This window comes from Muscardinus avellanarius, assembly GCF_963383645.1.
Source record: "Muscardinus avellanarius genome assembly, chromosome: 8".
NCBI classification, from domain to species: Eukaryota; Metazoa; Chordata; class Mammalia; order Rodentia; family Gliridae; genus Muscardinus; species Muscardinus avellanarius.
Window position 1 is genome coordinate 78,673,397 of NC_137794.1, and position 27,968 is coordinate 78,701,364.

General features: G+C 40.5%; 2 protein-coding genes across 4 annotated transcripts in view; one reads left to right on the forward strand and one right to left on the reverse strand.

Annotated features, from left to right (window-relative positions):
- TPD52L1 (TPD52 like 1) overlaps positions 1–357 on the forward strand; it is a gene marked incomplete at both ends in the record, with an annotated part of 35,549 nt that extends 35,192 nt beyond the window's left edge. For all 3 annotated transcript variants that reach the window (XM_080700462.1, XM_080700463.1, XM_080700461.1), the window contains one exon: positions 232–357. In XM_080700462.1, the coding sequence (XP_080556588.1) occupies positions 232–357 (126 nt within the window). The remainder of the gene's footprint in view (positions 1–231) is intronic.
- A 5,409-nt stretch (positions 358–5,766) lies between these two features.
- On the reverse strand, positions 5,767–27,708 carry HDDC2 (HD domain containing 2; the record flags this gene model as incomplete). The annotated part of the gene is made up of 6 exons (XM_080699716.1): positions 5,767–5,864; positions 11,234–11,372; positions 19,138–19,206; positions 24,257–24,359; positions 26,503–26,624; positions 27,637–27,708. The coding sequence occupies 6 exons, from the start codon at positions 27,706–27,708 to the stop codon at positions 5,767–5,769; spliced, it is 603 nt and encodes a 200-aa protein (XP_080555842.1).
- Positions 27,709–27,968: the final 260 nt, after the last annotated feature.

Below are 27,968 nucleotides of genomic sequence, written 5' to 3' on the forward strand. Positions count from 1 at the left end.
ATAAAGAGAATGTTGCTAAAATTGTGCAAAACAAAAGTCTAGAAGAATTCGCGTATGAATGACATTCTAGTACTCTGCAGAAGGAAACGTCTCTACAGACTTTACTTGTCTCTGTGGATAAACTGTATTTTCGAATTAGAAAATGATCAAACTTTTGGCATTCTTATTTTTAAAAAATCACAAAATGATAATAAACAGCTAATTGCATTTTTGCCTATCTGCCCATTTCAGACGAAAGTAGGTGGGAACAACCATGGTGGAGGCAGTTTCGAGGAAGTTCTCAGCTCCACAGCCCAGGCCAGCGCCCAGAGCGCCTCCGGAGGCCCCCGGCAGGCCGAGGAGGAGCTGCAGTGCTAGGTCCAGCCACCTGCCATGTATCCGGAGGTCAGCCGCTGCCCACCCATCTCTGCCTGCACACACCCAGATGCGAAGACCAAAATCCCACCGGGAAAACCAAGGTCTTGATGTTGTTATTCCAGTGACCTCTCCAGAAAGTTGAATAAAATGATTCCCATTTGCATTTGTGTTGATGAAGAACCATCACACTTCAGTATTCATTGATTGTTACCTTTTAAAATGTCCTTGCTGGGGCAGATTAGTCATAACTCCAGTCTGTGTAATTCAACATTTATTTCCCAAACATGTAGCTATTAATGATCTGCTTTGGATTTTGCTTGGCCTCCTTTCCAATGTGCGTGTCCTTGAAGGCTGATTGAACAGCGCTTTCAGTTCTTCAGATCGACGGGTAGAGCTCTTCATGACTGTCTCCAGCAGTAGGATGACTCACTGCACAGCGCCTCAAACTGCTTGTGGTCTCTCTCACCTACATCATTTATGGATGTTTATTTAAGCAATTAAAAGAACTGATTTTAATGAGGACTGAATCATTGATTTTTTTTTTTAAGTCTCTGGGGCTACTGATGACCTTACAAGTTGATCAATATGATTCTACAGATACTATTTTAAGTCAACCTCTAACATGGTGCACAGGACATAGGATATGGAATTATAACCTCAGCTACTCAAAGATGAAATATTCCTCAATTCTATAATTCTCTCCAGTATACATACAGTAGTACTACTGAGGTGAGGGCTATCTAAAAAAGGAATTATTGGACTATGGGAGCAGAGTTTCTAACCCTTCCCAGTTTTCAAACTGTTGGGGACTGAAAACTGATGGTTTTGTTAGTACACTCAGGTTTCTGCAGTCACTTTTACCTTCCACACTGTAGGGTTCTCTTTTCTACTAAATACGTTTGTTATTAAGTAGCAAGAATATAACCTCAAGACACATTTGTAAAAATGAATGCTCTAGAGACTTAACTCAAAACAAACACACACGCAAATTAAAAATTGGCCCACAGAATGCATATATGCTGGTATGTTAATTTTTCATTTTATATTTATTATTGTTAAATAGAAATATATGTATATAACAATAAAATACAACCAATCTGAAAAATACTGCATCTATCCTGTCTATACATCTAACTGAAAATCAAGCTGGGGATTGAACCCACAAGGACTCTACCACAGAGCTATATCCCAAGTCCTTTTTAGAATTTTATTTTAGCTGGGTGTGATGGTGCACACCTATAATCCTAGTACTTGAGAGGCTGAGACAGGAGTATCACAAGTTCAAGGACAGCCTTAGCAATGTAGCAAGACTGTTTCAAAATAAATAAGAAGGGCTAGGGGTGTAGCTCAGAGGTAGAATGCCCCTGGGTCCACTCCCTAGTAAATAAATAAATAAATTAATTAATTAATAAAATTTTGAGGCAGGTGCTCACTAAGTTGCCCAGGCTGGCTTCAAACTTGTGATCCTTCTTCCTCAGCCTCCTGAGTTACCAGGTTTATAAGTGTGTGCCTGCCAATGTACCTGGTCCACTTTTTAAATACTTTTGGGATGTTGAAAATACTTGTAAACTTATGATGCAATTTTATCTTACAACTCACATCTCATAAATGTTATCACTACTGATAGGTTGTATCAGTGAATTAATCTTCATTTGACTTTAAATTACACATTTCCTTAGAACCTGCTTTTGAACCACAAAACACAGAACTGCAATTTTTTTTTTTTTTTTTTTTTGGTGATACTGGGGTTCCTGGAAGCCCTTCTACCTCCGGGCTACACTCCCAGGCCTATTTTTATATTTTTGAAACAGGGTCTCTTATGCCAGCGCGGCTGGCTTTGAACACGCGCCATCCTCCTGTCTTCGCCTCCCAAGCGCGGGGATTACAAGCGTGTGCCACCACGCCCGGCAGAACTGCAAATTTTATTACAGACAGGTTGTGCCTGATGCCATCGCATCCACATTGGCCAACACAGCGCGGATGCTGGGCATCTAAGCAGCTCTCTCGCCGCTGCTCATGGGTCCACAATGACTTCTTAGCATGAGAATTGTTGAAATTTACTATAAAATAGAGCATAAAGTGTGAACTTCAACCTCATTACCCTCCTACCAGTATAGAGCTGCATGAGAGTGGGTGATAAAGGAAGTTGGATATTCCCAGAGACCCATGAGTTAAATAAAAGTCTTCATTCCTGTGGTAGAGCTATTAGGAAGTGCTAAAATCTTTAGGGCAGGGCCTAATAGGAAGACCTTAGGTCACTGGGAGCATGACATCGAAAGGGATTGTGGGACCTGAATCTTAGCTTTCACTCCCTGGCTCACAAAAGTGAGTGGGGTTGGTTTTTGTGGCCCATGGACAAAACCCAGGGCTTCATGCATGCTCAGCAGCTCCCCACCACCAAGCTACATCAGCAGCCTAAGATGAATGCTTTTGCTACACCAGGAGCTATTGCCATGATATGGTGCCTCCCCGCAGGTTCAAAGGGGTGGAGCCAACCAATCATGGATTGGAATCTCCAAAACTGTGAACCAAAATAAACCTTTTATCTCTGTGAGTTTATCTCAGGTGTTTCATTAAAGCTAACATGTGTTAAAGTTAAAACAGTGCTTTGCCAGGCATGGTGGCGCATGCTTGTAATCCCAGCGCTTGGGAGGCTGAGACAGGAGGATCACACAGGTCCGAAGCCAGCCTCAGCACTTAGTGAAATGCTCACCAATTTAGTGAGACCCTGTTTCCAAATAAATTATAGGGCTGGGGTGTAGCCCAGAATTAGAAAGCCTCTGGGTTCTACCTCTAGTACCACAAAAATATAAATAGTTAAAACAGTGTTTTAATAAGAAATGTGAACAAACTTCTTTAAACCTGGCATTCTAATGTAATTCCAAAATATAATATTTAGCAAAATCCTAGGGTTACTTTTGGTAATATTTAAGAATGGTAATTTTTTTACAGTACATTTCTACTTGATGTTTATAGTTCATACCCTAGAGGGTTTACATCAAGGCAAATTAAAACTAACATAATCTAAGTGTCTTTGTCCATTTTCTGTTAACATAACAAAATACCTGAGGCTGTGCACAGAGGCTTATTTAGCTCAATTTGGGAAATTTAAGAACATCTGCTTTGCTCTCGTGAGGAGTCCATGGCAACTGCATCGCGATAGCAGGAGCAGTGTGGAAGAGTGGTCTGGTGGAGGAAGCTAGAGATCCAGAGGCCAAGCTACGCATATAATGATAACTTGCTCTCACAATAATTCACTGAGACCAGCATTAATTCCTTCCAAGGACAATGCCCCCATGACCTAATTACCTCATACCAGGCCTCCTCTCTGGAAAGTTCTACCACTTCAATATTGCCACATTCAGATCCAGGTTTCCGGCCCATGAAACTTTGAGGGACACACACCATATCCAAACCACAGCAGTTGTTCTCTCACCAAAATCATCCTTTCTTTTAACTTTAAGTAAGAAGACTCTAGAATTATGTAGACACAAATGCTGAGAAGATGCTTCTTCACCAAACATTTCAGCAGTCATTTACCCGGCAGCATATACCACTACCACAGGCTGTGAGATGAATCAACGGTTTTTCAAATACAAGGACTTGGACAATTATGTAATAGCTGGTGAAATGCCAGTCCACAAGGGAAAAACAGTAACAAGGAATTCTTTTTTGTTGAGTTCCACCCAAGAATAATTATTTACTCTGCATCATAATTACAGGGTTTGTTATTCAGAAGACCAATTCCAAGCAAGTAGCAAGTATCCTCCAAAAGAAAAAAAATTATTTTTTAAGTAATAATGTGCATATATCTCTAGATATTGTCCTTGGATTTGATTGCTTTTACTGATCTTCATTTTGTTCTTATTAAAAGATTTTATTTACAGAAATATTACATTTTTTCTTTCTTTTAAATAAACATATTACCTTAGGACTGTGACCCACCACTTGGTAGACAGATGATAAACTCAGATAATTATTAAATACTAAGTATAAAGTCTGACCCAGCAGAGGCTTTCAAAGCCTCTGTGAACTGTGCTGGCTATTTATGAAAACTGCAGTGCATAAAACTTTTAAAATAAAGCTCCTAGGCCATGGAACAGCTCTGGTTATAAATACTTGAACACTGTCTGGGGTTATTTTGTGTACGTATTTTTATACCAAGAGGAAAAAAACTCCATAATTCTGATAGATGTAGTTGTTTTCCTACTAATCATACCTCCAAAAATAATTGGACTTTGCGCTCTGTTTTCAGTAAAGAGGAACTATGTGCACGTGTTGTTTCTGAAGAGATCATGCACCTTGCTTCCTGCAGATTGGGTATCCATGGATACTGAAAAGAGTTTCCAAAGAAACGCTGCCTAGATTTTTCACCATGCCAACTTCAAAGGCCTTCTTCCAATGGAAACTGACATTTGAATTAAAGGGACAGTCCTCACTGGTCCAACCAATATACCAAGCAGGTTTGCAAGGCTGGTCTTCCTTTCTGCATTACTCAATGGTTGTGCATCACTTAAAGGCATACAAAGGTGAAGTACTCACCCCATGAAAGGGGAAGTGAAGGGTGCTTGCTTCAGCAACACATAAGACTAGAAAAATCCAGAGAATTAACATGGCCCCTGCATAAGGATGACAGGCAAATTCATGAAGTGTTCTATTAAAAAAAAAAAAAAAGGGAAAGGAAAAGAGGATATCAGGTTGGTATATAGCCTACCTAAGGCTCAGTGAATCTAGCATTCCTCTTCCTATTACATATTTCTTACCTGGTGATAAATGTTCTTATAACCAAGGTCTTGAGATCTGTAAATCAGATGGAAAATTACAGAGACAAAGGCAAGTGGCAGTTGAAATTGTATGCCCCAACTGGTATCCCCAAAACATAGGAAGTCCTATATGTTTTAGAGCAGATTTATAAGTCTCTGACCAGGGGCCTGAGGCAGCACACAGTGAAATTCGAAATGCAGTTCAAGACAGCGATCATTGGATAAGGCAGTATTCCATCCAAGGAGAGGGTACAGTATGAACACATTTTCTTTTCTGGACCCTTATCACTATATCAACAGATGAATATGTTCTTTAAAAAATCATAATTAAACTTTCTATCATTCAGTAAATCTGGCCTTCAGGGATATAGGTTATTAAGCCCCACAATAAATATATCCAAGTTCAAGATATTTAATATTTATTTATTTAATAAAAAAGAGCTACTCTCTAGTCTTCATCTGTGGCCTCTTCGTGACTGCTTCCTGTACCATAGCTTCTTTCTTTGCCCAAATCACATCACACTTCTTGCTGACGTACAAACAATTGAAAAACAAACAATAACATTTGGAGAAATCACCAGGCCAAGAGTGGCAAAACATAATTCGATGAAGGAGAGAAACAACACTTATTATAGAAACGCAGAGCTCAGGAGCATGGCTCGTTGGCAGCTGCAGCGATGCTCCTGTTTCTTTCTGCCTCAAGTTCAGAAACCAGCTGGACTATCTCAGGGTGACTGAATTTTCCTGCAAAGCAAAAAGACAATCCCGTGTTGACAAGATATCCATTTTCCCAGCTTGATTCCAGGGACCTGCAAAGGCACTATTCAGTGATCTGATCCACACTTCCAAGGACTGGGATTTGGGGGCTGGGGTCGGGGTCAAGGGGACCACTTTACTCTGTCACCGCAAGTGCCACTGAGTTTAAGGATGAGAATCAGGCAAAGAACCACAAATTAAGCAAAACTATTAGAAAATTCACAAGAGAGCCCTTGAATGTATCCACCAGAAACTTCTGGACAACTCAGTTATGAGAGAACAGAGAGATGAAACCAGTCTGCTCATCCCCAAACTGCAATTAATTAAGGGGGGATGGAGTGTTGCAGCCCCTACATATAAAGACTAGTGGGAGGAACAGGCGCTCTAGGCTGTGGTGGGATGTAAACAAGAATGTGAATCCCTCTTGCTAACACCTCTACACCTGCAGTGGCTGATCTGCTCTGTTGTCCTGCTCCTCAGTCCTTCCCAGATTCTTGCCCTGGGCAGAAACCAAGTACCACCCTACCTCTGGTCAGTGATGGTCACACACGGGGGACTGTTAACACCCTCTACCTCCTCCCCCACTCTCTATTAGTGCCTGTGCCTTTTGTTGCTTACTAACCATCCCACATTAAACTCTATTCTTTTAATTCCCTGTCCTTGGTCTCTTCTCTGAACCTGCCCTTCTCTTTCTTGCCCTGACTGAGATCTGGCCATGCAGAGGATGCAGCCATCCCCGCGGCCCTCACTCTCCTCAGTGGGCCTTTGCTGTCACATGGCTCGTATCCCGGGGCTGAGAACTGTCTTCCATGCTCCGTTACCACTTCCACATTGTAGTCAGTCCCACTCCGCGGAAGTCAGATTATACACTGCCAGATTATCCACCTGTTGCCTCTCTGGTGGCTACTATTTTCAGAACTATTAAGGCCCTCTTTCCCAGGCCTAGAAAATAACTGCTTCAGGTTCACTTTCAGCCTTTCTAGCACTACCCATCAGAATCCACAACGACCTCAACAGGCACACAGATGGTCCTTCCAATAGCCTGGTGTGATGGTTAGATATCAAACATCCCCTGATACGCTCATGCACTAATGTTCAGAATTGATGTAACTAAGCCATGAGGGTTGTAATCTCATTATTGTGTAAAACCTTTGTGATGGGCTGTACTCTCACTCAGCTATGGGCAAGTCACCATCCTTATGGACTCAAGTTGCTTTATCAGTAAAATGTGGAATGTAAAAAGAAATGAGCTTCCACTAATTTCTTGGTTCTCCTAGTGTTTTGTATTTCATTTTCTGTTTCTTACTGTGAATGTACTATACTGGAAGAAAACTGTAAAGTGAAAAGAGCCAGGTAAATGTAATTCATATTTTAATTACATTATTGGTGAAATATGCTATCTTGGATCCCAATCTTTGCTGACAACATGCATCGGAACACCTTGTCCATAAAAGGCCACAGAGTAAATACTTCAGGCTTTGTGGGTTATACAGTGCCTGTTGCAACTACTCAGCTCTGCTGCTAACAGTGCAAAAAGCAACACAGATGGTACATAAAGAAGGGGTGTGCCTGTGTGCCAGTAAAACATTCACAGAGACAGGCAGCAACATAATTGGGCCTTACATTGAGGTTTACTGATCCCTGGTACATGAAGTTAGTCTATTTAAATTAGGTTATTAACATAATAACTGACTAAGTTAAATACAATAAACTTAAATTTTAAGTTTAACTTAATTCTACTGAAGCCAACATTCTTGGCTACCTTGCATACCAAAGACATATTAGATCAAAGCTGGTCTCAGATCTCAATCAGCTTACTATCAGGTGGTAGTGATCAACGAGGGGTCTGGTGTGCTATATATAGTTTGAATCTGTAATGTCCTCCAAAGGCTCATGTGTTGAAGGATTGGTCCTCAGCTTGGTGATGTTGGGAGGTGGTAGAAACTTTAAAAGGTGGGTCTTAATGGGGATTTTTAGGTGATGGCAAGCATGGGCTCCAGGGAATGTTGAACTTAGATTCTTCTTTTATTTATTTTTTTTCATGTCCTCACCATGAGGTGAACATCTTTGCTCCACCTCATACTCCCATCATGATTTTTGCCACCACAGACCAAAAACAATGAGACCAATAGGCTGTGGACTAAAACCTCCAAAATTTGAGTCAGAATACACCTTTCCTCTTTATATGTTGATTATCTCAGGTAGTTTGTAATAGTAATGGAAGCTGACTAGCACAGGGAGAGAACAGGAAAAGAATATCAGTAGATAGAATATGAGACTGGCAAGTCTATATCAAGTACTAAATAAGCTTAATCTTGACAGAGTAGATTAGGAAAGAAGATAGAAAATATAGACTTTTTAGGTAACTCACAACTGTTAGGATTTTATGTTTCAGAAAGAGGAAAGCCACAGGGTTTTTAAAATAAAGATGCTGAAGCTGGAAGTATATGTCAATGGTAGTGCTTCCTTAGCATGTACAAGGTCCTAGATTCAATCTCCAGCACAGCAATAAGTAAGAGAAATAAAGATGTGATTACACCTATTATCTATAAAGGAGGACACTGAGACATGTAGGGCGAACTGAAAAGCTTGTTGGTAGGTTAAGGTTCGACCAAAAAAAAAGAGCCAAAAGATACAGCAAGACTCAAAAAATGCCTGATAGTGACTGCAAGCAGACACACCTAACATTTGTGTGTGTGGGGGATAATGAGGGCCTTGTTTAAAGCAGATGAAATAGAGCTAGAAAAAGAAAAGGAAAACTGAATCAACTGCTTTCTAATGGAAAACTGAATCAACTTCTTTCTAATGCAAATGACATTTTGGAGCACAGTCTGTGACCTGGTACTTTCCTCTCTTTGCTGAAGCCATATTAAGGTCCTAAGAAATTAGAGAAAGGCTATCGCCGCAGTACTCTGAGGGGGAAGGGAGGCTGAGCTGAGCCTGGAAAGCACCCAGGGCAGACAGAAGTCAAATCTTCTAGGGAGCAATAGAAACAAGAGCCATCAGTAGTACAGTGAGCTTAGCTCCTTACTCTGTAAACTCTCAAGACGAAGATCACTAACACTGCCAGAGACGTTCAAGTACTTCGGATCAACTAGCTCACTACATACTCAAACAACCCTACTTTACTCTGTAAAGTGTATCCTTGTTTTAGTTATTTATTTACTTACTTACTCTTGGGACTGGGGATTAAACTCAACACTGTTTTATCACTGAGCTACATCCCCAGCCCTTTTAATTTTTTTATTTTGAGACAGGGTCTCAATAATAATCTAAGTCAGCCTTGAGCTCACAATTCTGCTGCCTCAGCCTCCCAAGTAGCTGAGATTATAGGAGGATGCCACCACGAATGGCTATTATTCCCATCTTAAAGACAGGGAAACTAAGGCCCAGAGGTTAAGGCATTTACAAGAGGTCATACAGCTTGCAATGTGGCCTAACCTGGATTCAGATGTATGCAGTTTGACTCTAGTACTGTGCTAAGAAGTATTAATTGACAAAGGTGACTTCAGTTTTGGGGGGATCCTATTTTAAATCTCTAGTTTTTTTTTTTTTTTTTTTATCCAGGCATGGTGGTGCACACCTATAATCCCAGTACTTGGGAGGCTGAGACAGAAGGCTGGCAGGTTCACAGCCAGCCTTAGGAGCTTAACAAGGCTCTCAGCAACTTAGTGAGACTTTGTTTCCAAATTAAAAATAAAATAGGATTGGGGATGTAGCTCAGAGATGGAAGGCCCCTAAATTCAATCCCCAGCACCCCAAAAGAAAAAGGAATGCAAATTCATTACTTGTGTTCTTATAATCAAGAGTTGACTATAAATTAAGTGAAAGGTAGATAATTCTTTCAAATATGTAGATAAACATATATATATATGTATGTATACACATACACACTAAACATATTAAACATACACACACACACACACACACACGTGTAGGCAGAAGATGGTAAGGGAGCAATGGATATCAATGATAGAAAAATAGTAACTTAAAAGTGCATAAAAGACCTACTCTTCTTTTTGCCTCTTCATAATGTTTCAGAGAGTATAAAACATTCCCTACAACATGCTGAAAAAGAATATCTATGCCTAAGCATCAGTACAGTTCCTCAAGTGATCAGTTGTTATACTATATAGAAAGAGTTTTCTCTTGGCATCAGACAACTTTATTGTTTTGTTTTCTTTTGTTTGTGGTGCTGAGGATCCAACCACATGTGCTAGGCAAGCGCTTGGCCACTCAGCTGCATCCCAACCCCAACATTTTGATTCTTAAGGGCTCCGGTTTGTCACCAGCAAAAAGTGCATTGCTAGTCATCTGTTAAACTACACTGCTGTGTAGCTGCTCAAAAGGAGCAAGAGAAGTAAGATTTAAAGAACAAAATGGAGCAGAACCATTTGCATCTATTTATGGCTCTTTAGACTTTTACAGGAGAGGAGTTACCTAAAAAGTTCTGGTCTACGTAGGTATGTAAATGGCCCACGGTTCATTTGGTAAAATTACACAAGTGTCTGGCATTATGGGAAGGGAGAGCAAAATGGTAGAAAGCCTGAGCTAACAAGGAGGGACTTAATCATGAGAAATTTGTCAGCTTCCTTTGAAAAGGAAAATATAAAATCTTTTGGGAATTTGGTATTCACATCTCAGAGAAATACAACATAAAAGTGCAGACTTATAGTTGAGCATTGATGTTAGTTTTTGTGTCAAGTTTGAAGTTTCTTGTATGTTTCTAAAACTACAGGCCAGAATTTTATATCTCCTTCAATAAACAGTGTGTAGGATATAGTTTGGGATATTCTTATGCCGTACATGGGCCAAATTTTTAGAATTTTTGTAAAGACCTGAAGCAGAACCTTGTAATTTGTATAAATGACAGTGTAAACTCCTACCACGCAATGCTAAAAATATGCACTGTTCCAAAAACCAAGAAATGCAGCATTAAAAAAAAAAACTCTAGTTTTACCCCTCTGACATGACCTTACAACTACAAAGCAAGTATAGATTACGGTGCCCTTTCAAATACATTCTCCATTTTGAATCTCAAAAAACAGCCTTGGATTTAAGGTTATGATGCCCATTTATTAGATGAGGCCAGAGGGTCTGAGAGGTCAGGAGACTGCCTGGGGGCTCACAGAGTCAGGTGGCAGAGGAGGAATTAAACAGGATGCTCAGAGCCCAGGACAGCAGTGCTCTCAAGAACCAGTGGCCCCTCACCTCTAGTCCCACCATGTTCCTCTCGGGTGCTCCACATGAAAGGGTCAGAAGGAGGTGGCAAGGTGGGTTTCGCTAACACACTGTTAGTCACTGCACTAAGAATGAGCCAAACTAAAATAGACTCTGCTGAAAACAGCATCGGGTACCTGCTGTGGAATCATAAAAGTCTTGTAGCCTCCCGGGTTTGTTCTCAAGGTCTTCGTATTCAGAGGCCTGAAGGATCATTTCACACTGGTCCAGCTGCTTCACGAATTTTGCTTCTGCACTAGATTGGGTCTCATACTCCTAAGAAATTAAAGGAGCATGATTAGGGCTTCCTGATGGCATATTACAGGAAAGTTCTGATCCTGGTACCTGCCGTGAGTCACAGCTAAAAGCACACTCGGTAATTGGCTGTGTTTCTCACTGAATACAAACCCTCCAGAGATGCTTCACTTAATTTCATGGCTTAGCACTAGGACTCCATTGTAAGAAGAAAGTGCTTAGCATCTCATACATTCTATAAGTTGTCTCCGAGGCCTAGTTTCTTCTTAAGATTTCTTCTTAGATGCTTCCAAGTTCTTTCCTCATGTGTAATATCCTGCCTTCATTTCAAGGATGTGTGTGTGTGTGTGTGTGTGTGTGTGTGTGTGTGTGTGTGTGTGTGTGATACAGGAGGAATTGAAATCAGGGCCTTGCATATGCTAGGCAAGCTCTCTACAACTGAGCTATAGCTCCAGGCCTTTTCAATTTTACTTTGAAACGGGGTCTTGCAAGGTTGCCCGGGCTGGCCTCGAGTTTACAATCTTCCTGCCTCAGCCTCCTGAGCTGCTAGGATTGCAGGAATGTGCCAACCTACCCAGCAAGACAACCTGAGGAGCTTAGGTCTTTTTAACTTTAAGATGACATTTCATCGTATGTCTCCCAAATTTCTACTTTCCTCCTCATTTAACACCAGATCACCTTTTATCTTACCTGAATTTTTAGCTTCATTTCTAAGTTTGATTACCACTTTACCCAGGAATCCCTGTCCTTACTTCCCACCCAGGGCAGGTTTAGTTTAGCCCCTCTGGGCTGTGAGTATTGAGGATGTAGTCAGGTCTGTGAGGGGTGGAGGGTGGGGCAGGTGACAGGACAGAGCCGCTTTCATACGTGTCCTCTTCCCACTGGCCCCTCCCCGGCCAGCGCAGACCTGAAACAAGAAGCTTCCCAGAGCATGACACATGTCACACAGCCACAAGTCCCAATTAGTGCCACATAGGATCATTCTTCTATTAATACCCCAATGTTCCCAACTGATTTTTCCTGCAAAGTTCTCATTTGTAATTCCACCCCAGATGTGTTGAGATAATAAGCCTGTCATGCTTTCTTGGCAGGGTGATGTGATCCAAATCACTGAAAGGTTGCTTCGTTTTTATTAGATGCCCTGTTCTTATAAAGGCAGTGATTTGGATTTGATAAAGCTGAATATTATACAGCGGAATCATTTAAATATGAAACTCAATATATTTTGTTTTATCTCAAAGGTGCTTAAAATAATTACATTTAAGTGTTCATTCATATTCATAGCTATATAGTTACATTAAATAAATTCAAGTTCATGATTTAACAAAAGGAAATGAAATACTTCAAAGCAATCTGGATTTTTTTCAGTTGAAAATTAAAAATGAGAAAAATATTTCAGACTATTAGGAAATACAATATATTTTAGTGAACTTACAAATATGCTTTAAAAAGAAATATGAAGTGTTGGATATTACCTTTGAAAACAATGGTAAAGGCATTCTCCAATTTTATTTTCCAGTAAAGAGGCAGGGTAGGGAGGAAAACACTACAGGCAAAGCTCTAGGGATGAGAATAATGCAGGACATTTGGAGGAATTACTGCTAGGATAGGACCGAGCACTGCAGGATGGAAGAGGGGAGAGAGGCTGGAGCTGGCGGCCACAGCCAGCCCCTAACTGGCTTGTGTTCAGGCTCAGGCACCTCAGCGCTGCGAGGGGGCAGCCCTGAAGGGATGCCCGGGAGAGTTCCCTTCAGATTTGTGTTTCAGAAGGATCACTCCTTTGGATAGCCAAAATATGGAACCAACCTAGGTCTCCATCAACAGATGAATAGATTGCAAAATTATGGGAAATATACACAATGGAATTCTATTCAGCCATAAAGAACAAAGTCATGTCATTTGCAAGAAGATGGAAAGACCTGAAGAACATTATAAGTGAGATCAGCCAAGCACAGAAAGATAAGGGACATATGTTTTCTCTAATATGCTCAAACTAGGTAGTATTTGGAATACCAGAGGGACTCCAGATAATGGAGGGGAAACCTCAGCAAAGTTAGAATGGAAGGGTAGGAGATGAAGAAGGCTGAGGTTGATTAATGGAGGAGCTACACCCGAATATGTGTAAAAGTATGAATTTAGCATTGGTTAACCTGGACACTCATTGTTAGGAGGGGGGAAGGCACTAAGCACAGTCTGCATGTGTGCCATTTCAATATGATCCATATAAAAATAAAAAATAAAAATATATCAGAAGAACCACTCCAACTACAGTGTGGATAAGAGATAGACTAGGAGCGGAGGAATCAGGTTCTGACCTTTGGCACCAACAGAGACTTTGTGCATCTAGTCGAAGACCACAGAAGTGAGGATGGGGAGAGGTAAGAGGATTTAATAAATGTGAAGAATGAAGGGAACTAAAATAAGAAAGGGAATTAGGAAGGAAGTCGAAAATGACTTCCTAGTTTTAGGCCCCAGAAACTAAGTAGATGGTAAAACGGGGGGCAAAAGAAAAGAAACAGGTAACAACCATCTGAGCAAAATAATAGCAAAATTAAAACATTGTGGCTGTGGCTATCAAACAATAAAACTAAGGAACATGACATCCCATGAACTCTAAACTATATGGAAGTGAGACAAACCACCCCAGCATAAGCCAGGCTTGAGTCTAGGAAGAAGACCGGGGGAGCAACGGGATATGTGATGGACTGTGAACAGGAGAATCCCAAAATAGCCAAGAGGTGCTCACCAAAAGTCTCAAAACATTGGAGGAGATTCTGCCACTCCAATATCGGGTGAGCACAAGAAGCTTACACAAGGCAAGGGCGGTCCAATCTCTGGGAAGCCCTTCTAGAATGGGTTCCCCAGGAGGAGAAAGGGGGCACAGAATCAATATCAAGTGGGGAAAAAGTATAGAGATGAAAAAAGAAAACATTAGATTAAAATAAAAAGCAAAACAAAGTCAGGCTAAGCACAATGTTGCTGGCCTTTATTTCCAGCTACTCAGGAGGCTGGGGCAGGAAAATTTCAAGGTTGAGGCCAGCCTCAAAAATAAAATAAAAAGCAAGACCAGGCTGAGCACAATATTGCTGGCCTTTATTTCCAGCTACTCAGGAGGCTGGGACAGGAAAATCTCAAGTTTGAGCCAGCCTCAGCAATTTAATGAGGACCTATCTCAAAATAGAATTTATAGTAGGGCTGGGCATGTAGCTCAGTAGTAGATCACTTGCCTGCCATATGTGAGGCCCTGGGTTCAATACCCAAGACTGGGGTGGGGGTGGGGGTGGGGAAGAAGAAGTACTGACAAATAAAAAACATACAAATAGAGGAGTCTCAGGAAAAAAGCAAACCAAAGCAAAAGAAAAAATTATACTAAAGAAAACTTTCTTGCAACTCAATTTTTTAAAATATCCAAGTATATGTTGAAAATATACACTCCCAGGAGGAGAAAGGGGGCACAGAATCAATATCAAGTGGGGAAAAAGTATAGAGATGAAAAAAGAAAACATTAGATTAAAATAAAAAGCAAAACAAAGTCAGGCTAAGCACAATGTTGCTGGCCTTTATTTCCAGCTACTCAGGAGGCTGGGGCAGGAATATACCTAAGGATATTAACCCAGAATGACCAATACAAAGATCAATGACCAATACAAAGATATTATGACCAATACAAAGATCCAATCTCATATAATTATCAGATATAAAGGAAAAAAATCTTCCACAACCTATGTAAAAAGATAATCATATAAAGAAAATAAAAGTATGATCAGACTTTGACAGCAATGCTTTTGTCAGAAAAAAACGAAAAAATAACAAAATTAAGATATTCACGAAAAGAAACCAGGAGCCAAGAATATTATATCCTGAGAAATTGACTCTTATATGCAAAGAACATAGGACAACTATGAATAACACACAAGGACTTAGGCAATGTTGCTCCTGTGAGTCCTTGAAGAATCTCCTGGAGAACAAGATTCACTGTTCAGAAGTTGATATTAGGACTGGCGGTAAACATCATCTATCAACCTACAGAACCAAGACTAAACGAGGCTTAACGGGGAGAAGTTGCAGCATGCACTGGTTAAATATTCTGACAATGAAGACATAGTACAACTATAAAAAGAGAAGGGAAATAGAAAAGGTATAGATGGATTGTTTTCAGTAATCAGAAATGATGATAAAGGTATATGTAATTTCTTATATGAGTCTAATTCTAGCATCCTGTGTACTACATAACCAGGATTCCTGGTGTAGAAAAATATACACAACATAATACAGAGGAGATGAATTTACATTGAATTTGAATTGGAAACTGAAGTATAACTCATGAAGTAGTATCCATCTCAGCAATGAACATCCTTAGTGCTCATATTATGGCCTCGAAATACTATTCTCTATCTAAAAATAAACAAAGAATCCAAGGGCAGGTGGGAGTACTAGGTATTTAGCATGGGGGGTACTTCCCTACACTTTGGGGCTGAAAAGGATATTTCTTTAAAGGGAAATGCAGTTAGAAGGGTAATCACCTTTCTATGATACTTTCAGGGGAAAAAAGTGAATATCTTTTTTCTTGGTTTACTGAAATTTGATTTCATACTTCTACAAGGTAAAAGGTAAATTATAATCAAGGATGTTTACTTGATTTAAATAAAATGTGACGCCTGACGGATAGGTATTTGTAATGGTAAACAGCTGTGGTGATCAACATCAAATTATCAATCAACTGGTATATGGTATATAGCTAATATTATTCCAACTCCTATGAGTATAGACTGACCATATTTTCTTAAACCAAAATCAGGATATAAGTACTGGAGTCAGAGAAAAATAGGATATATGGCCTAGACATAGGAAAAAGTAGAGCTTACATTGTGCTAGGAAGTAGTCTAAGTACTGTACATATATTAATTCTCCCAAATGTATAATAAAGGCATATCATGATTGTTATTTTATTTATATTTTTTGGTGGTACTGGGGTTCCTGGAAGCCCTTCTACCTCCGGCCTACACTCCCAGACCTATTTTTATACTTTTTTATTTGGAAACAGGGTCTCTTAAGCCAGCGCGGCTGGCTTTGAACCTGCGCGATCCTCCTGTCTCCGCCTCCCAAGCGCGGGGATTACGAGCGTGCGCCACCACGCTCGGCTATGATTGTCATTTTATACATGAAGAAACTGAATCATGGAGACAGTTGCCCAAGGCCACACAGTTAATAAACAAGAGAGCCAATATGTGAATTCTGGATGTCCGATATTAAAGTCCATAGACCAACACTGGATATGAATTATAAAATGCATAAATGATTGTGAGTCTCTACACTATGTTGGAAAATTCTTGTTCACCTGAACCTTAAATGTGACCTGTAACAACATCCATACTTATAAATAGGGTCTCTGCAGAAGTAATCTAGTTCTAAGGTAGTCATACTGGATATGACTCAATAGCTGGAATATGAGATACTGACACTGACACAGGAGGACATCATGCAACTAAGGGGAAGAGGTTGCATCTAGGAGTGCCAAGGACTGCCATCACCGAGAGCTAGAAAGAGGCTGGGGAGGTTCCTCCTTGGTGCTTCTGAAGAAAGTCTTCTTTAACAAGCTTCATTAAGTCAATCAAGGACAGTACAAGATCCTAAGATTATGGCTTGTTTGGGGTTAAGTGGTTTAATTCTTTATGTTTTATATTTATTCAAATCCAAAGCCTTTCTAATCAATTGTTACCGTGTTCTACTTAGAAAATACTGTTTTAATTCAAGTCAATTTAGCAGTAAAATTTTCAGCCAGTTGTTGATGATTAAGAAAATAATTTTATAGCCACTGCCGCTATACTTAACAACAATTAGAGGCAGAAGCAGACAGATTCTTGTCAAAAGCTTTTCAAATTATAAGTGTTTCTTCCTAAGAGACAATATACATGGGATTAGTTCTATAAACTCAGGTGCCAGGTTTTTTTCTCTTTATGTATGAGATGTAATCTGACTCCATTCCATTATTCCCCATCTTACAAAGAGTGTTCCAAAAGCCACTTAAAAGTACACACTTTTAGACAAGGAACACTTTTTCCTTAAAAAAAAAAAATCTCTTATTAAAACTGTAACAGACACCACCTGCAACAGACTCCAGGCTAGATACCATGCATACTTTACCAGATTTAATTCTCATAACTATTCAACAAGGTAGGTATTAAACACCCACAATCTCTCATCTTAAACCCTAGCACCAGAACAGTTTCAGATTTCAACATTTTCCTATTTTAGAAAAATAATACAGTATATATTACAGAATAGCTCTAGTGGGGCCTGGGGCAGCACCCAGCCACCAAACAGGTGACTATTTCTCCATTAAAGCATATTAATTTTCACCAGGGGGATAAATGAGGACTCCATATCCATATGGCTTCCTGTTGATTGAGGCATGATTGTGCTGGCAAATGAGTTCAGGGAAGGTCAAGTTTTTAAAAAACCGATTCTGTGAACATTTTTAATTTTGTGACTGTAGATACGGGCATGTGGGCCTGTATGACTCTCACTTTCTTGCTTTCTAGAGAAGAAACAAGTAAACTAGAGCATAGTAACTCTGGCTGCAAGGCCCTGGTTTCTTTTTTCTTAAAGTTTTTTCATTGGTGCATTGTAGTCGTACATCTTAATGGAGTACAAGATGATAGAGGCATACATGCACACATCACCCAATTAGCTCTTATCCAATTCCACCCTGCTCTCTCCCCACCCTCCTTTTCATATTTGGCTTATTGGTTGACCTTGATATGTTTGTGAATGTACATCATGTACGCACCCCACGGGCTACTTCATCTCGGGATGGAGCAAACTCACAGAAATGACAGTGTACTACAGGATCTGATGCTGTGTAAAATGGCATTTCTAGGAGAAAGATCTCTTCAGGATTACATCCTGGGGCACGTCCCTCTCACTCCCGAGGGAAGACCTGAGCAGCACATGAAGCCGTGGGAAACGGACCTCCACCAGCTTTGGGGATCAGATGTCTCTCTGATATACTGATTTCATTTCATCTGGATATATACTCAGCAGTGGACCTGCTGGATCACATGGTAGTCCTATTTTTACTTATTCTTAGAAAACCTTCATACTGTTATCCATGATGGCTGTACTAATTACATTCCTACCAGCTTCTATCAGCACTGGAAAGTATTGCTGTTCACTCTACCTCCTCATCAACCCCCAGAGTATAGGACTTCTCAGATTTATCAACTTTCAAGGTATATAGTGGTATTTCATTTCAGGTTTAATTTCATTTCCCTCATGGTTAATGAGAATGAGCACATTTTTATTTGTTAACAGGTCATTGGATGTTCCTTTTTTGTGAAGTAATTTTTGCCCACTCTTTTCTGTGTTTGTTTTGTTTTGGGTACTGAAGATTGAACCCAGGGGTATTCTACCTCTGAACTACACTCCAGCCCTATTTTATTTTTTATTTTGAAACAGTGTTTAAGTTGCTAATGGCCTTGGCTAAGTTGCTAAGACTGGCCTTGAACATGCAATCCTCCTATTCCAGTCTCCCAAGTACTGGGATGAAAAGTGTGTACCACCATGCCTGGCTTCCTCTTTGCTTTTAATTGCCAAGTTTGTAATTGCCAAAACTTCTATCAGCCAAAAGAAACTTCTGCAGCAGCTCAGAGGTGAGAACCAGACACAAATCAGATGGTAATAAGTTACAGACAGCTTGTTAAGATAATTTAAGTCAACTAAAATATCAATGAGTCACATTAATTCAGTTACAATAAATAAAAAGTAGCCCATCATGCATACTTACTTCCCATAATTCATAGAGCTCCTTTCCGAGGTTCTCTGGTAGGAGCTGGGTTATCTGCTTCATTGCTTCCTAAAATAATCAAACCATTAATTTCATTATGTTCACATTTATCTGAACATGTCCTGTCACAGGCTAAAAAGCCAAGAGCTAAAGGCTAGAATGCTTATAAATAATTCCCAAAGGGACAGGAGGATAAACTAGACAATATTGGCGCCCCATTTTTCTCTATATATTATATTCTACTATTAATATGAATTTACTGCAAAATTTAAAGTACTACACAAAGGGGCAATTACTGTCATTAACCTAAAGGAAGTTACATGATTAGACTTTCGTAGGTTCACGGACTCACAGGCTGCACGGAGGAACACTTTTAGCTTTTGTCCACAAACATGCTCCACAGGCTCCCCAAAGGGCTTCAGATAGCATTGGCAGGAAAGTACTTTCCTATCTCAAGCTGAAAATGATCTGTGCTGTTCTTCTCCCTTCTGTAATCCCACTCCTCTCACATCCCTCACGCATCCACAAACACAATGTCAAACAGGTGGGCAGTGATGGCCTCTACATTGAACCCAGGCTACTCTGGACCCATCTCCATAATTTATCCAGCAGAGGCTGGGAGAGGGCAGCCATAATCCCTACTAGAAGCCTGGAAGCCAAAAATGAAAGTGATGCTAAGATGAGTGAAGGATATCCTGTAAGTATTTGTAAATGTTTCCCAAGTCCCAGCAGCTACCCTTATTCCAGTCTCTTTCTTCAAGTTGCTCCATTATCCTAAAATATCACAATTTAGGGTCAATTTACTCTCAAATGGCTTCAAATTCTTTAAACATCTTATTCTATATCTCATACTCTGCATTAGTTCTTCTAACCATCAGGTTAGACTCCTTTAAAAGAATATTTTTATAAGAATTATTTTGGACAACATAAAGGTGTTTTATAAAATAAAATGTGAGCTGGAGAAAAGCAATGAAAATAAAAAATATTTGCATATTAATTACTCTAAGGAAAATAATTTTATAGAATCCTTTGATTTCCAAAGAAAACCACATTTACCAGTGTTAACAGTCTGTTTTTCCAATTAATACCACCATCCTAAATGGCTTGTTCAATATCTGAGCAGTAACCTCACACCGCCCAAGGCAGCATGAGTAAGCATATTTTATGCTTATATTCCCTCCTCCTATCTTTCTCATAAATACCAGCAAAATACTTGAGAAAATACTTTACAATGTCACAAATTAAAGCCATCTTTATAAATACATTGTTTTTTTTTTTTCTTAACTATTCCTGAAACACAAGCTTGCCCATTCCTTTTGTTTGAAAAGAATATACTAAATAAGCCAGGCATGGTGGCACAAGCTTGTTAATCCCCGCGCTTGGGAGGCAGAGACAGGAGGATTGTGCAGGTTCGAAGCTAGCCTTGATTAAGAGACCCTGTTTCCAAATAAAAATATAAAATAGTAAAATAGGTCTAGGAGGTAGAAGGGTTCCATCCCAAGGACCACAAAAAAAAAAAAAAATATATATATATATATATATATATACTAAATGATATGTTTTTACAGGTACATCACAATATAAATTTTAGAATACAAATGCTGTAATCTTGTTTTGACAAGCAATTACTTTATTCCCTTTAAGGTGATGGCCCCAGTACTGATTACTTATATGTGGTCTGACCAAGGTGGAACAGAATGGAACCATCACCTCCTTCAAGCCAGATACTACTATATTCCTATAAATCAATCTAAGACTGAGTTGACCTTTTGGAGATCAAATCCCAATACTGATTTATTAATAAACTTCCTATTGATTAAATCATGTTCTTTGCAAAACAAAATAGACTACAAACAAACATGTTGTTGCTCTCTTCTTGAAATTTGAGCAGATTTTCTGGATCCGGTATCAAGCTCACTGATACCACTTGTTATAATATAATCAGCATTCCACTTTGAGACCACTTAGTCAATAGTCCCTGATGACACATGACACAGAATCATGGCTACTTCCTAAAATGAGCCTTCTGAAATCAATTTCACTGAAGTCCAGGGCACATAACAGAATATGGCAACTTTTCCCTTTGTGGCTGTGACTCCAAATGCCCTCATTTCTACAATGTCTTTTGTTCAGACATAAATTCAGAGTGATAATTTTCCTAGATTCTTCCTCTGACACAGTAAAATATATTAAAAATTGTTTGAAGTTCTGAGCTGAATGGAGCCTTCAGCAAATGTCTCGTGTCAGTTTTGCGACAAACATCCAGAAAGTATTATTTGTCTTTCACACACTGGCTAGGCTAAACAGTGGCTAACTGCAGACGCCCATAATAAAGCACTATTTTAGTCACATGTGGTGGTGCACACTTGTAATCCCAGTACTTGGGAGGCTGAGATGAGGATTGCAGGTTCGCAGCCAGCCTCAGCTACTTAGTGAGGCCCTCTGAAACTTAGTGAGACCCTGTTTAAAAATAAAGAATAAAAAGTTGGGCTGGGGTATATCTCGGAAGTAGAATACTCCTGGGTTCGATCCCCAGTACTGCAAAAAATAAAAATAAAAAACAAAGCACTATTCTTTTACTTTCCAGCTTTTTAGCTACTTAAACTCTTGCAGGTAAATAAACACCATGACTCTGCCTTCCTTTTTAATAAGCTTTTCCCTTGCAAAGAAATTAATCTCAGTGATCCATCAGGCAACAGTGACTAATTCAGGTTAAAATATAAAGTGTACATTATCATGTTTAGGAAGGGGGCCATACCACAAGTATTGCTTTTGGTCTCCTTCTTAAATTTTCTCTTCAATGCTTTCATTTCTCTCTCATCTTAATACCTACTATCCTCCAAAACAATCAGCCTTCCAGTTTATCATGCATTTTTCTTCCCTTCTACTTCAGTTTAAAGCTAATCTAGTCAGCCAGCCTCTGGTCAAATGAGGCTTCCTGGTTCTCATTATGTGTTCCACCTCAAGCCAAGAAATCCTCATCTAATTATCTTAATGCATAGCTTGGACATCTGAATCTTGTTCGTAAACACCATCTGCATAAGGAATTGCTCGCCTCCCAGATCTTCCTCTCTGTTCCCAAATTCTGACCAGCAGCAAGATGAGGCGACAGACTATCAGTGCTCTCCCAGCCCTTGTTTTTCCAAGAACATGTTGTTCTTAAGATGATTCCCTGGTCCCTCCTGCCTATGACATTTATTTCCCTGTGAATCAGCAAAAGTAGGCTGCAGCCAGGAGGTCTAATGAGACCAGAAAGGTTTTCACCCTCTCCAGGATACAGCATTCAGGAAGACTGCAGTGGGCTCTGATGGCTCAGATCCTCCACGGAGCAACGCTAGCCAGGATTCAGCCCCTGTTCGCAAAGTGATAGGTGCTCCTCACCTCCAGTGGCTGGAGATCCTCCACACTGACCAGGGTTCTTCTCCAGAAGGTTCTGTCTTGCTCCTCTGTGGAACAACTTTCATACACATCCAGATAAAGATGTCCATCTTTTCTTCTTGCTGTCATATTTCTCCATGGTCTCTCACTTCACGGTCTTTGATGACTCTCTTAACACTTCAGTATGATTTCTTCTCTACAATTTCCAGACTTTCCCATGAACAAAACTATCATCCTCAGACTGCTGTGTAACTTTTTACCACATCCTTTTCCTCTATGCCATATTCCCTTAGTTACCATCCTCTGGTTCAGATGCCAATTCCTTTCTGCAACTCAGAATCTTGAGCGAATGACTTTCTTTTTGCATCAATTCTCCCGATCCACCCAGGAATCCTCAATTATCTACTCTAGACTGATATAGAGAAACATTTCCTTAGATTCTCTCCTTCTGTCATGATGGTTAGCCTGTATTTTGGAATTGTATTTTGACAGGAAAAGGAACTCATTCCTTACGTTATCCTCCTTGTTCCCTTAATTTAGGGTGGGCTGAAACTCCTAAATTAGGACTCTAATTCTTTGTAGATTCGCTTGCCTCTAGAGGATCAAAACTCTTATGGGCTTTGAGCTCTAGTCACTGCAACTCTGAAAACAGCTGCTTATACCCACCTTCCCTGTTAAACCATCTCTGCAAAGGCTCCTTTACTGAGCACTCTGGACCAATCTCTAACGCCTACAATAAAAGTACCCTGCACTAATCCCTGAATTGAAAAACAGCCATTCAGCATTTTCAATTCTTTCTGGATTTTCTAGCCTCTGCTTCAAAATATCTTCCTCTTTGGCCCTAGGCACTTGGCTTTGGGCTCCCATCAACACTGACTGGACATTTATCAAAGTTATTCATTTATCACAATAAAAATGTTTTTCTTTACTCTTTTTTATTCTTTATTTTGAAACAGGGTCTCACTAAGCTGCAAAGGGCCTCACTAAGTAGCTGAGGCTGTCCACGAACTGCGATCCTCCAGTCTCAGCCTCCAAAATGCTGGGATTACAAGTGTGCACCACCCCACCTGGCTTTCTTTACTTTTTAAAATTTCCAGCCACTATGTTAAAGGACTAACTTTAATTTACTAAATAATAATAATAATAATAATAATAATAATAATATACTCATGATATATAGAATTTCACTCCAAAGAGCTTAACTATCATGCAGTATTTCCACAAATTCATTTAAAGTTTTAGATATTTTTACTGTAGTAATGAAAACCACACTTCCTATGTCCATATGCTAATGAGAACCGAAACCAACAGGACTGTTTGCCCCAGTGTTAAACAAGGCCAGGAACAGGCATACATTCCTACTTTTTTTGTGCTGAATAAGGCTAAGAATAAGCATAAACCAGTTTATCACTTCTGTAAGATAAGATCATGAACCACCTAAAATTGAGCAAGCTCTAACAGCTCTTCAAGATTCCTGAGGACTTTCCCCCTGCTGGTCCTCGATCCAAAGCTAAAAGACCTAAACTTTGTAGTACCAGATAGCTGCCTATCATCTTATAAGATTCATCTTAATATTATCTAGCCCAGCCCTAAAATTCTTAACCTATCCACCCCGACTTTCTCCTTCCTGAGACACCAATGACACTATTGACCCTTAATGCAATGGGTCTAACGAACTTAGCTTGGTTTCAGCAATGGGTTTTTCCAGTGGTCTTTTGCAGAGTCAGTAATCAACACCAACCTCTTCTCGCCTATGTTTTTCTTCTTTGGGGATGTTATCTGCTGGTGCTATGTCCCCAACGATGCACTCGGCCATATCATGAACCAAGGCTAGGCGTATACATCTGACCAGGCAAGAAATGTGGAATAATTACACAGAATTATTTTCACTATGAGTTTTCTTCTCTATATTGTTTTGAAGTTACATAATATATTTTCAACCCTTAGAGAATATTTTAATGCAGTATTTTCTAAAGTAATTATATTCCACCAGCCTACAACAGTTCTGAATCAAAACTGATAGTTAACATTCAACAATACTGAAGACTGCAGAGGAAACGGTCTGCATAATTTTTTTTTTTTTTTTTTTTTGGTACTGGGGATTGAACCCAGGCATTCTACCTCCAAGCTACACTCCAATTTTATATCTTATTTGGAAACAGGGTTTTACTAGGTTGCTAAGAGCCTCACTAAGTTGCCAAGGCTGCCTTTAAACCTGCAATCTTCCTATCTTAGCCTCCCAAGTACTAGGGCTACAAGCTTACGCCACCACATTAGGCTGATTTTTTTTTTTTAAGGCTGGTTTAAATTTCACTTTAAGAAGTTCATAACTTCAAATTACAAAGCCAGGAGATGACTGATTTGTAGCATTTACTTACTGACGCAAAATTCTGAAACAATCATTTCCCCAATGTACTAGTTAGATGCCAAAATAAAGCTATTTATAGAGTAATGGGTAAAAATGGACTGATCACAGGGTTTGAATATAGCAACCAACCTTTTATGACAATTGCTAAATTACTTAATTAATTAAATACACACTTTTAAGCCAGGCGTGGTGGTGCATGCTTGTAATCCCAGCATTTGGGAGGCAGAGACCAGAGGATTGTGGTTCAGGGACAGCCTCAGCTACTTAGCAAGGCTCTTCACAATTCAGTTGAGATCCTATTTCAAAAATAAAAGGACTAAAAACTAGGGCTGGGGATGTAGCTTGATGGTACAATACCTCTGGGTCCCATCCCCAGTACCGCAAAATAAATAAATAAATAAATAAATACCCACTTTTATCGCCTTTTATTTTGTCGTCTATTAAAACAGGATAATAGTACTTTGTAAAAATTGGTACAAAGCTTAAATTTAGTAAATTATTTTCCTGGCACATGTTGATCATTCAACAATTGGCTACAGTTGCTAGTAATTAATGATTATGACAATCATCATTAAAATAACAAAGGCAAGTAATGAGGTAAGCACCCCAGAAGGCCTGTCTGTTTTATGCTCATGTTACCAAGGCAATATAAGTATTAATACTTGCTTCAACTATCATCCAGTTCAAATCTCAGAATATGCTGGATGTGGCGGCCCATGCTTATAATTCCAGTTCTTTGGGAGGCTGAGACAGAAGAATCACAGGTTTACAGCCAGCCTCAGCAACTTAGTGAGACCCTGTTTCAAAGTAAAAAATAAAACAGGGCTTGAGGTTTAGCATGGAGGTAGAATGCCCCTGGGTCCAATCTCCAGCAGCAAAAAAAAAAAAAAAATCTAGATTATTCTTAAATTCATCTCTAGTTGACTTCATTTTCATCTTGTACTATTTGCCAAAAATCTCCTGTTCCTCACCATCTACTGAGTAACAGGACTCCCCAACTTCCTAATAAATTCACTGCAATGTAATTTATTTCCTTCTCATTTCCAAGATATTCTTTTACTTTCCTTCCATCCTATTTTCTATGCCTTTCTCTCTGCAGTCTGTACCTTATTCCTTTTAGAACTCAATTCATTCTGTCTCCTCCAGTAACTTCAACTTAGAAGGTAGGTGTGGTGTTATAGGCCTATACTCCCACCAACTTGGGAGGCCGAGGCAGAAGGGCAAGCTGGACAGCTGGGACCCTGTTTCAACATTTTAAAAGCTGGGGATAAGCTAGATGTGGTGGCACATTCCTATAATTCTAGTACTTGGGCATATGGCACAGGAGGATTGGTGGTTCTAGGGTAGACTCAGCAAGTAGGCAGACTTTCAGCAACCTAGCCAGACTGTGTTTCAAAAAAACAAATAAATAAAAGCAGGTCCGTGGGTGTAGCTCAGAAGTAGAATGCCTCTGGGTTCAATCCCTACACACACACACACACACACACACACACACACACACACCTGGGGATGTAGCTCATTGGTAGAGTGCCCCTAGGTTAGATTCCCAGTACTACACAAAACAGTGTATACCCACAGATTAGAGACCCTCACAAGCATCTAAGCTCAGCTCAGCTTACCGGTCTTTGTTAAGATGGTCATCTTTGGTCACCATAGCCATAACTGCCATCTGGTACATGTGATCTGATACACTCTCTGGATTTTCAACATTTCTGTATACCCAGCCAGTCCGTGGGACTCTCTGATAAATATACATAAAAAAAAGTTTAAAAGAAATGTGTTGTTGTTGTTGTTGTTCTTGTTGTTTTTACTATCTGCTATGCTCAAGAGATGTCCAGGAAACAGCACACAGAAAGAGCCATGGTTTCAGAACCAATTAGAAAATGCTTTACTAAACTAACCAAAATGGAATCCAACGCATCAGTTCAAACAATGAATGCGGGTGTGTGTGTGTGTGTGTGTGTGTGTGTGTGTGTGTGTGTGTGTGAAAACTACTTCGAATGTGTATAGAAGTCCAACAGTCTGGTTTCTGTGTTGTTAATGAGGCATAATCATCAGAAGCATACAAGTCTCTTAGTCATAAAAACAAAAACCACACGCTTTCTAACTACAAGACTTGCACCTCTTTGCTTTCAGACAATCCCATCCTACACAAGTAGAAAACCTGGGGATGAAGGCTCTGAACTTGAACTTTAGAGGTGCTTCCAAATTCCGAGGAAGGGGATAGGGGCATTTCTAATTGCTTGATGGTACCACCACGACTCTTCCTTTTACTCAGGTCAGTGTGATCTCATGAGATGGAGAGAGGGTTTTCACCTCAGAATTCTACATTTCTAAATCGTGTGATGCGCAGATGAACTGTTTGAACTTGGAGAAATTCTGCATAATCATTAATTGTAACGGGAAGGGAGGGAGAGGGAGGCACGAGATGAAACTCCAGCGTGCATTACATAAACCCCGCGGGATGGGGGAGTCGTGTGATACTTCTGGAAGTTACTCTGGGGGCTTTGAGCACTGTACTCAGCACCCGCAGGAAGCCTCAGGCCCAGACCGCCATGGGGCCCGGCGAGGCCGCGGGAGCCCCGGAACCTCCGCTCTGCTCCCGGCGCCGCGCCGGACCCGAATGCGGGGACTCCACGCCGGCCAAGCCGGGCCTCGGCCGCCCGTCGCTCCTCTCCGGGGGAAGGGGAAGGCCGACGGACCCGCCGGAAGCCCGATCCCGAGGCCCGGCCGCCCGCCCGGCGCCCGCTCACCTTGAGCTGCCCCACCAGCCGCAGGAACTGCAGCAGGGACCGGGCCCCGCCGCCCAGAGACGTGGAGGCCATGTGGCGCGGGGCGCACGGAGGAGGGACAGCGCCCGCCGGAGCTCCGCCCCTTCGTTCTCCCCTCCCTCTTTCACTCTCCCCTCTCCCTTTCTTACTTCCGTCTTTCTCTAACCCTCCCTCTCCTTCCCTCCTCCCTCCCCTCCCCCTTCTTCGCCCTCCTCCTTCCCTCCCTCTTTCTCCCACCCCGCCCTTTTTCCCTCGCTCTTTCTCCCTCCCCTACTCCTCCCTCCCCTCCCTCTCCCCCTCTCCCTCTTTCTCGC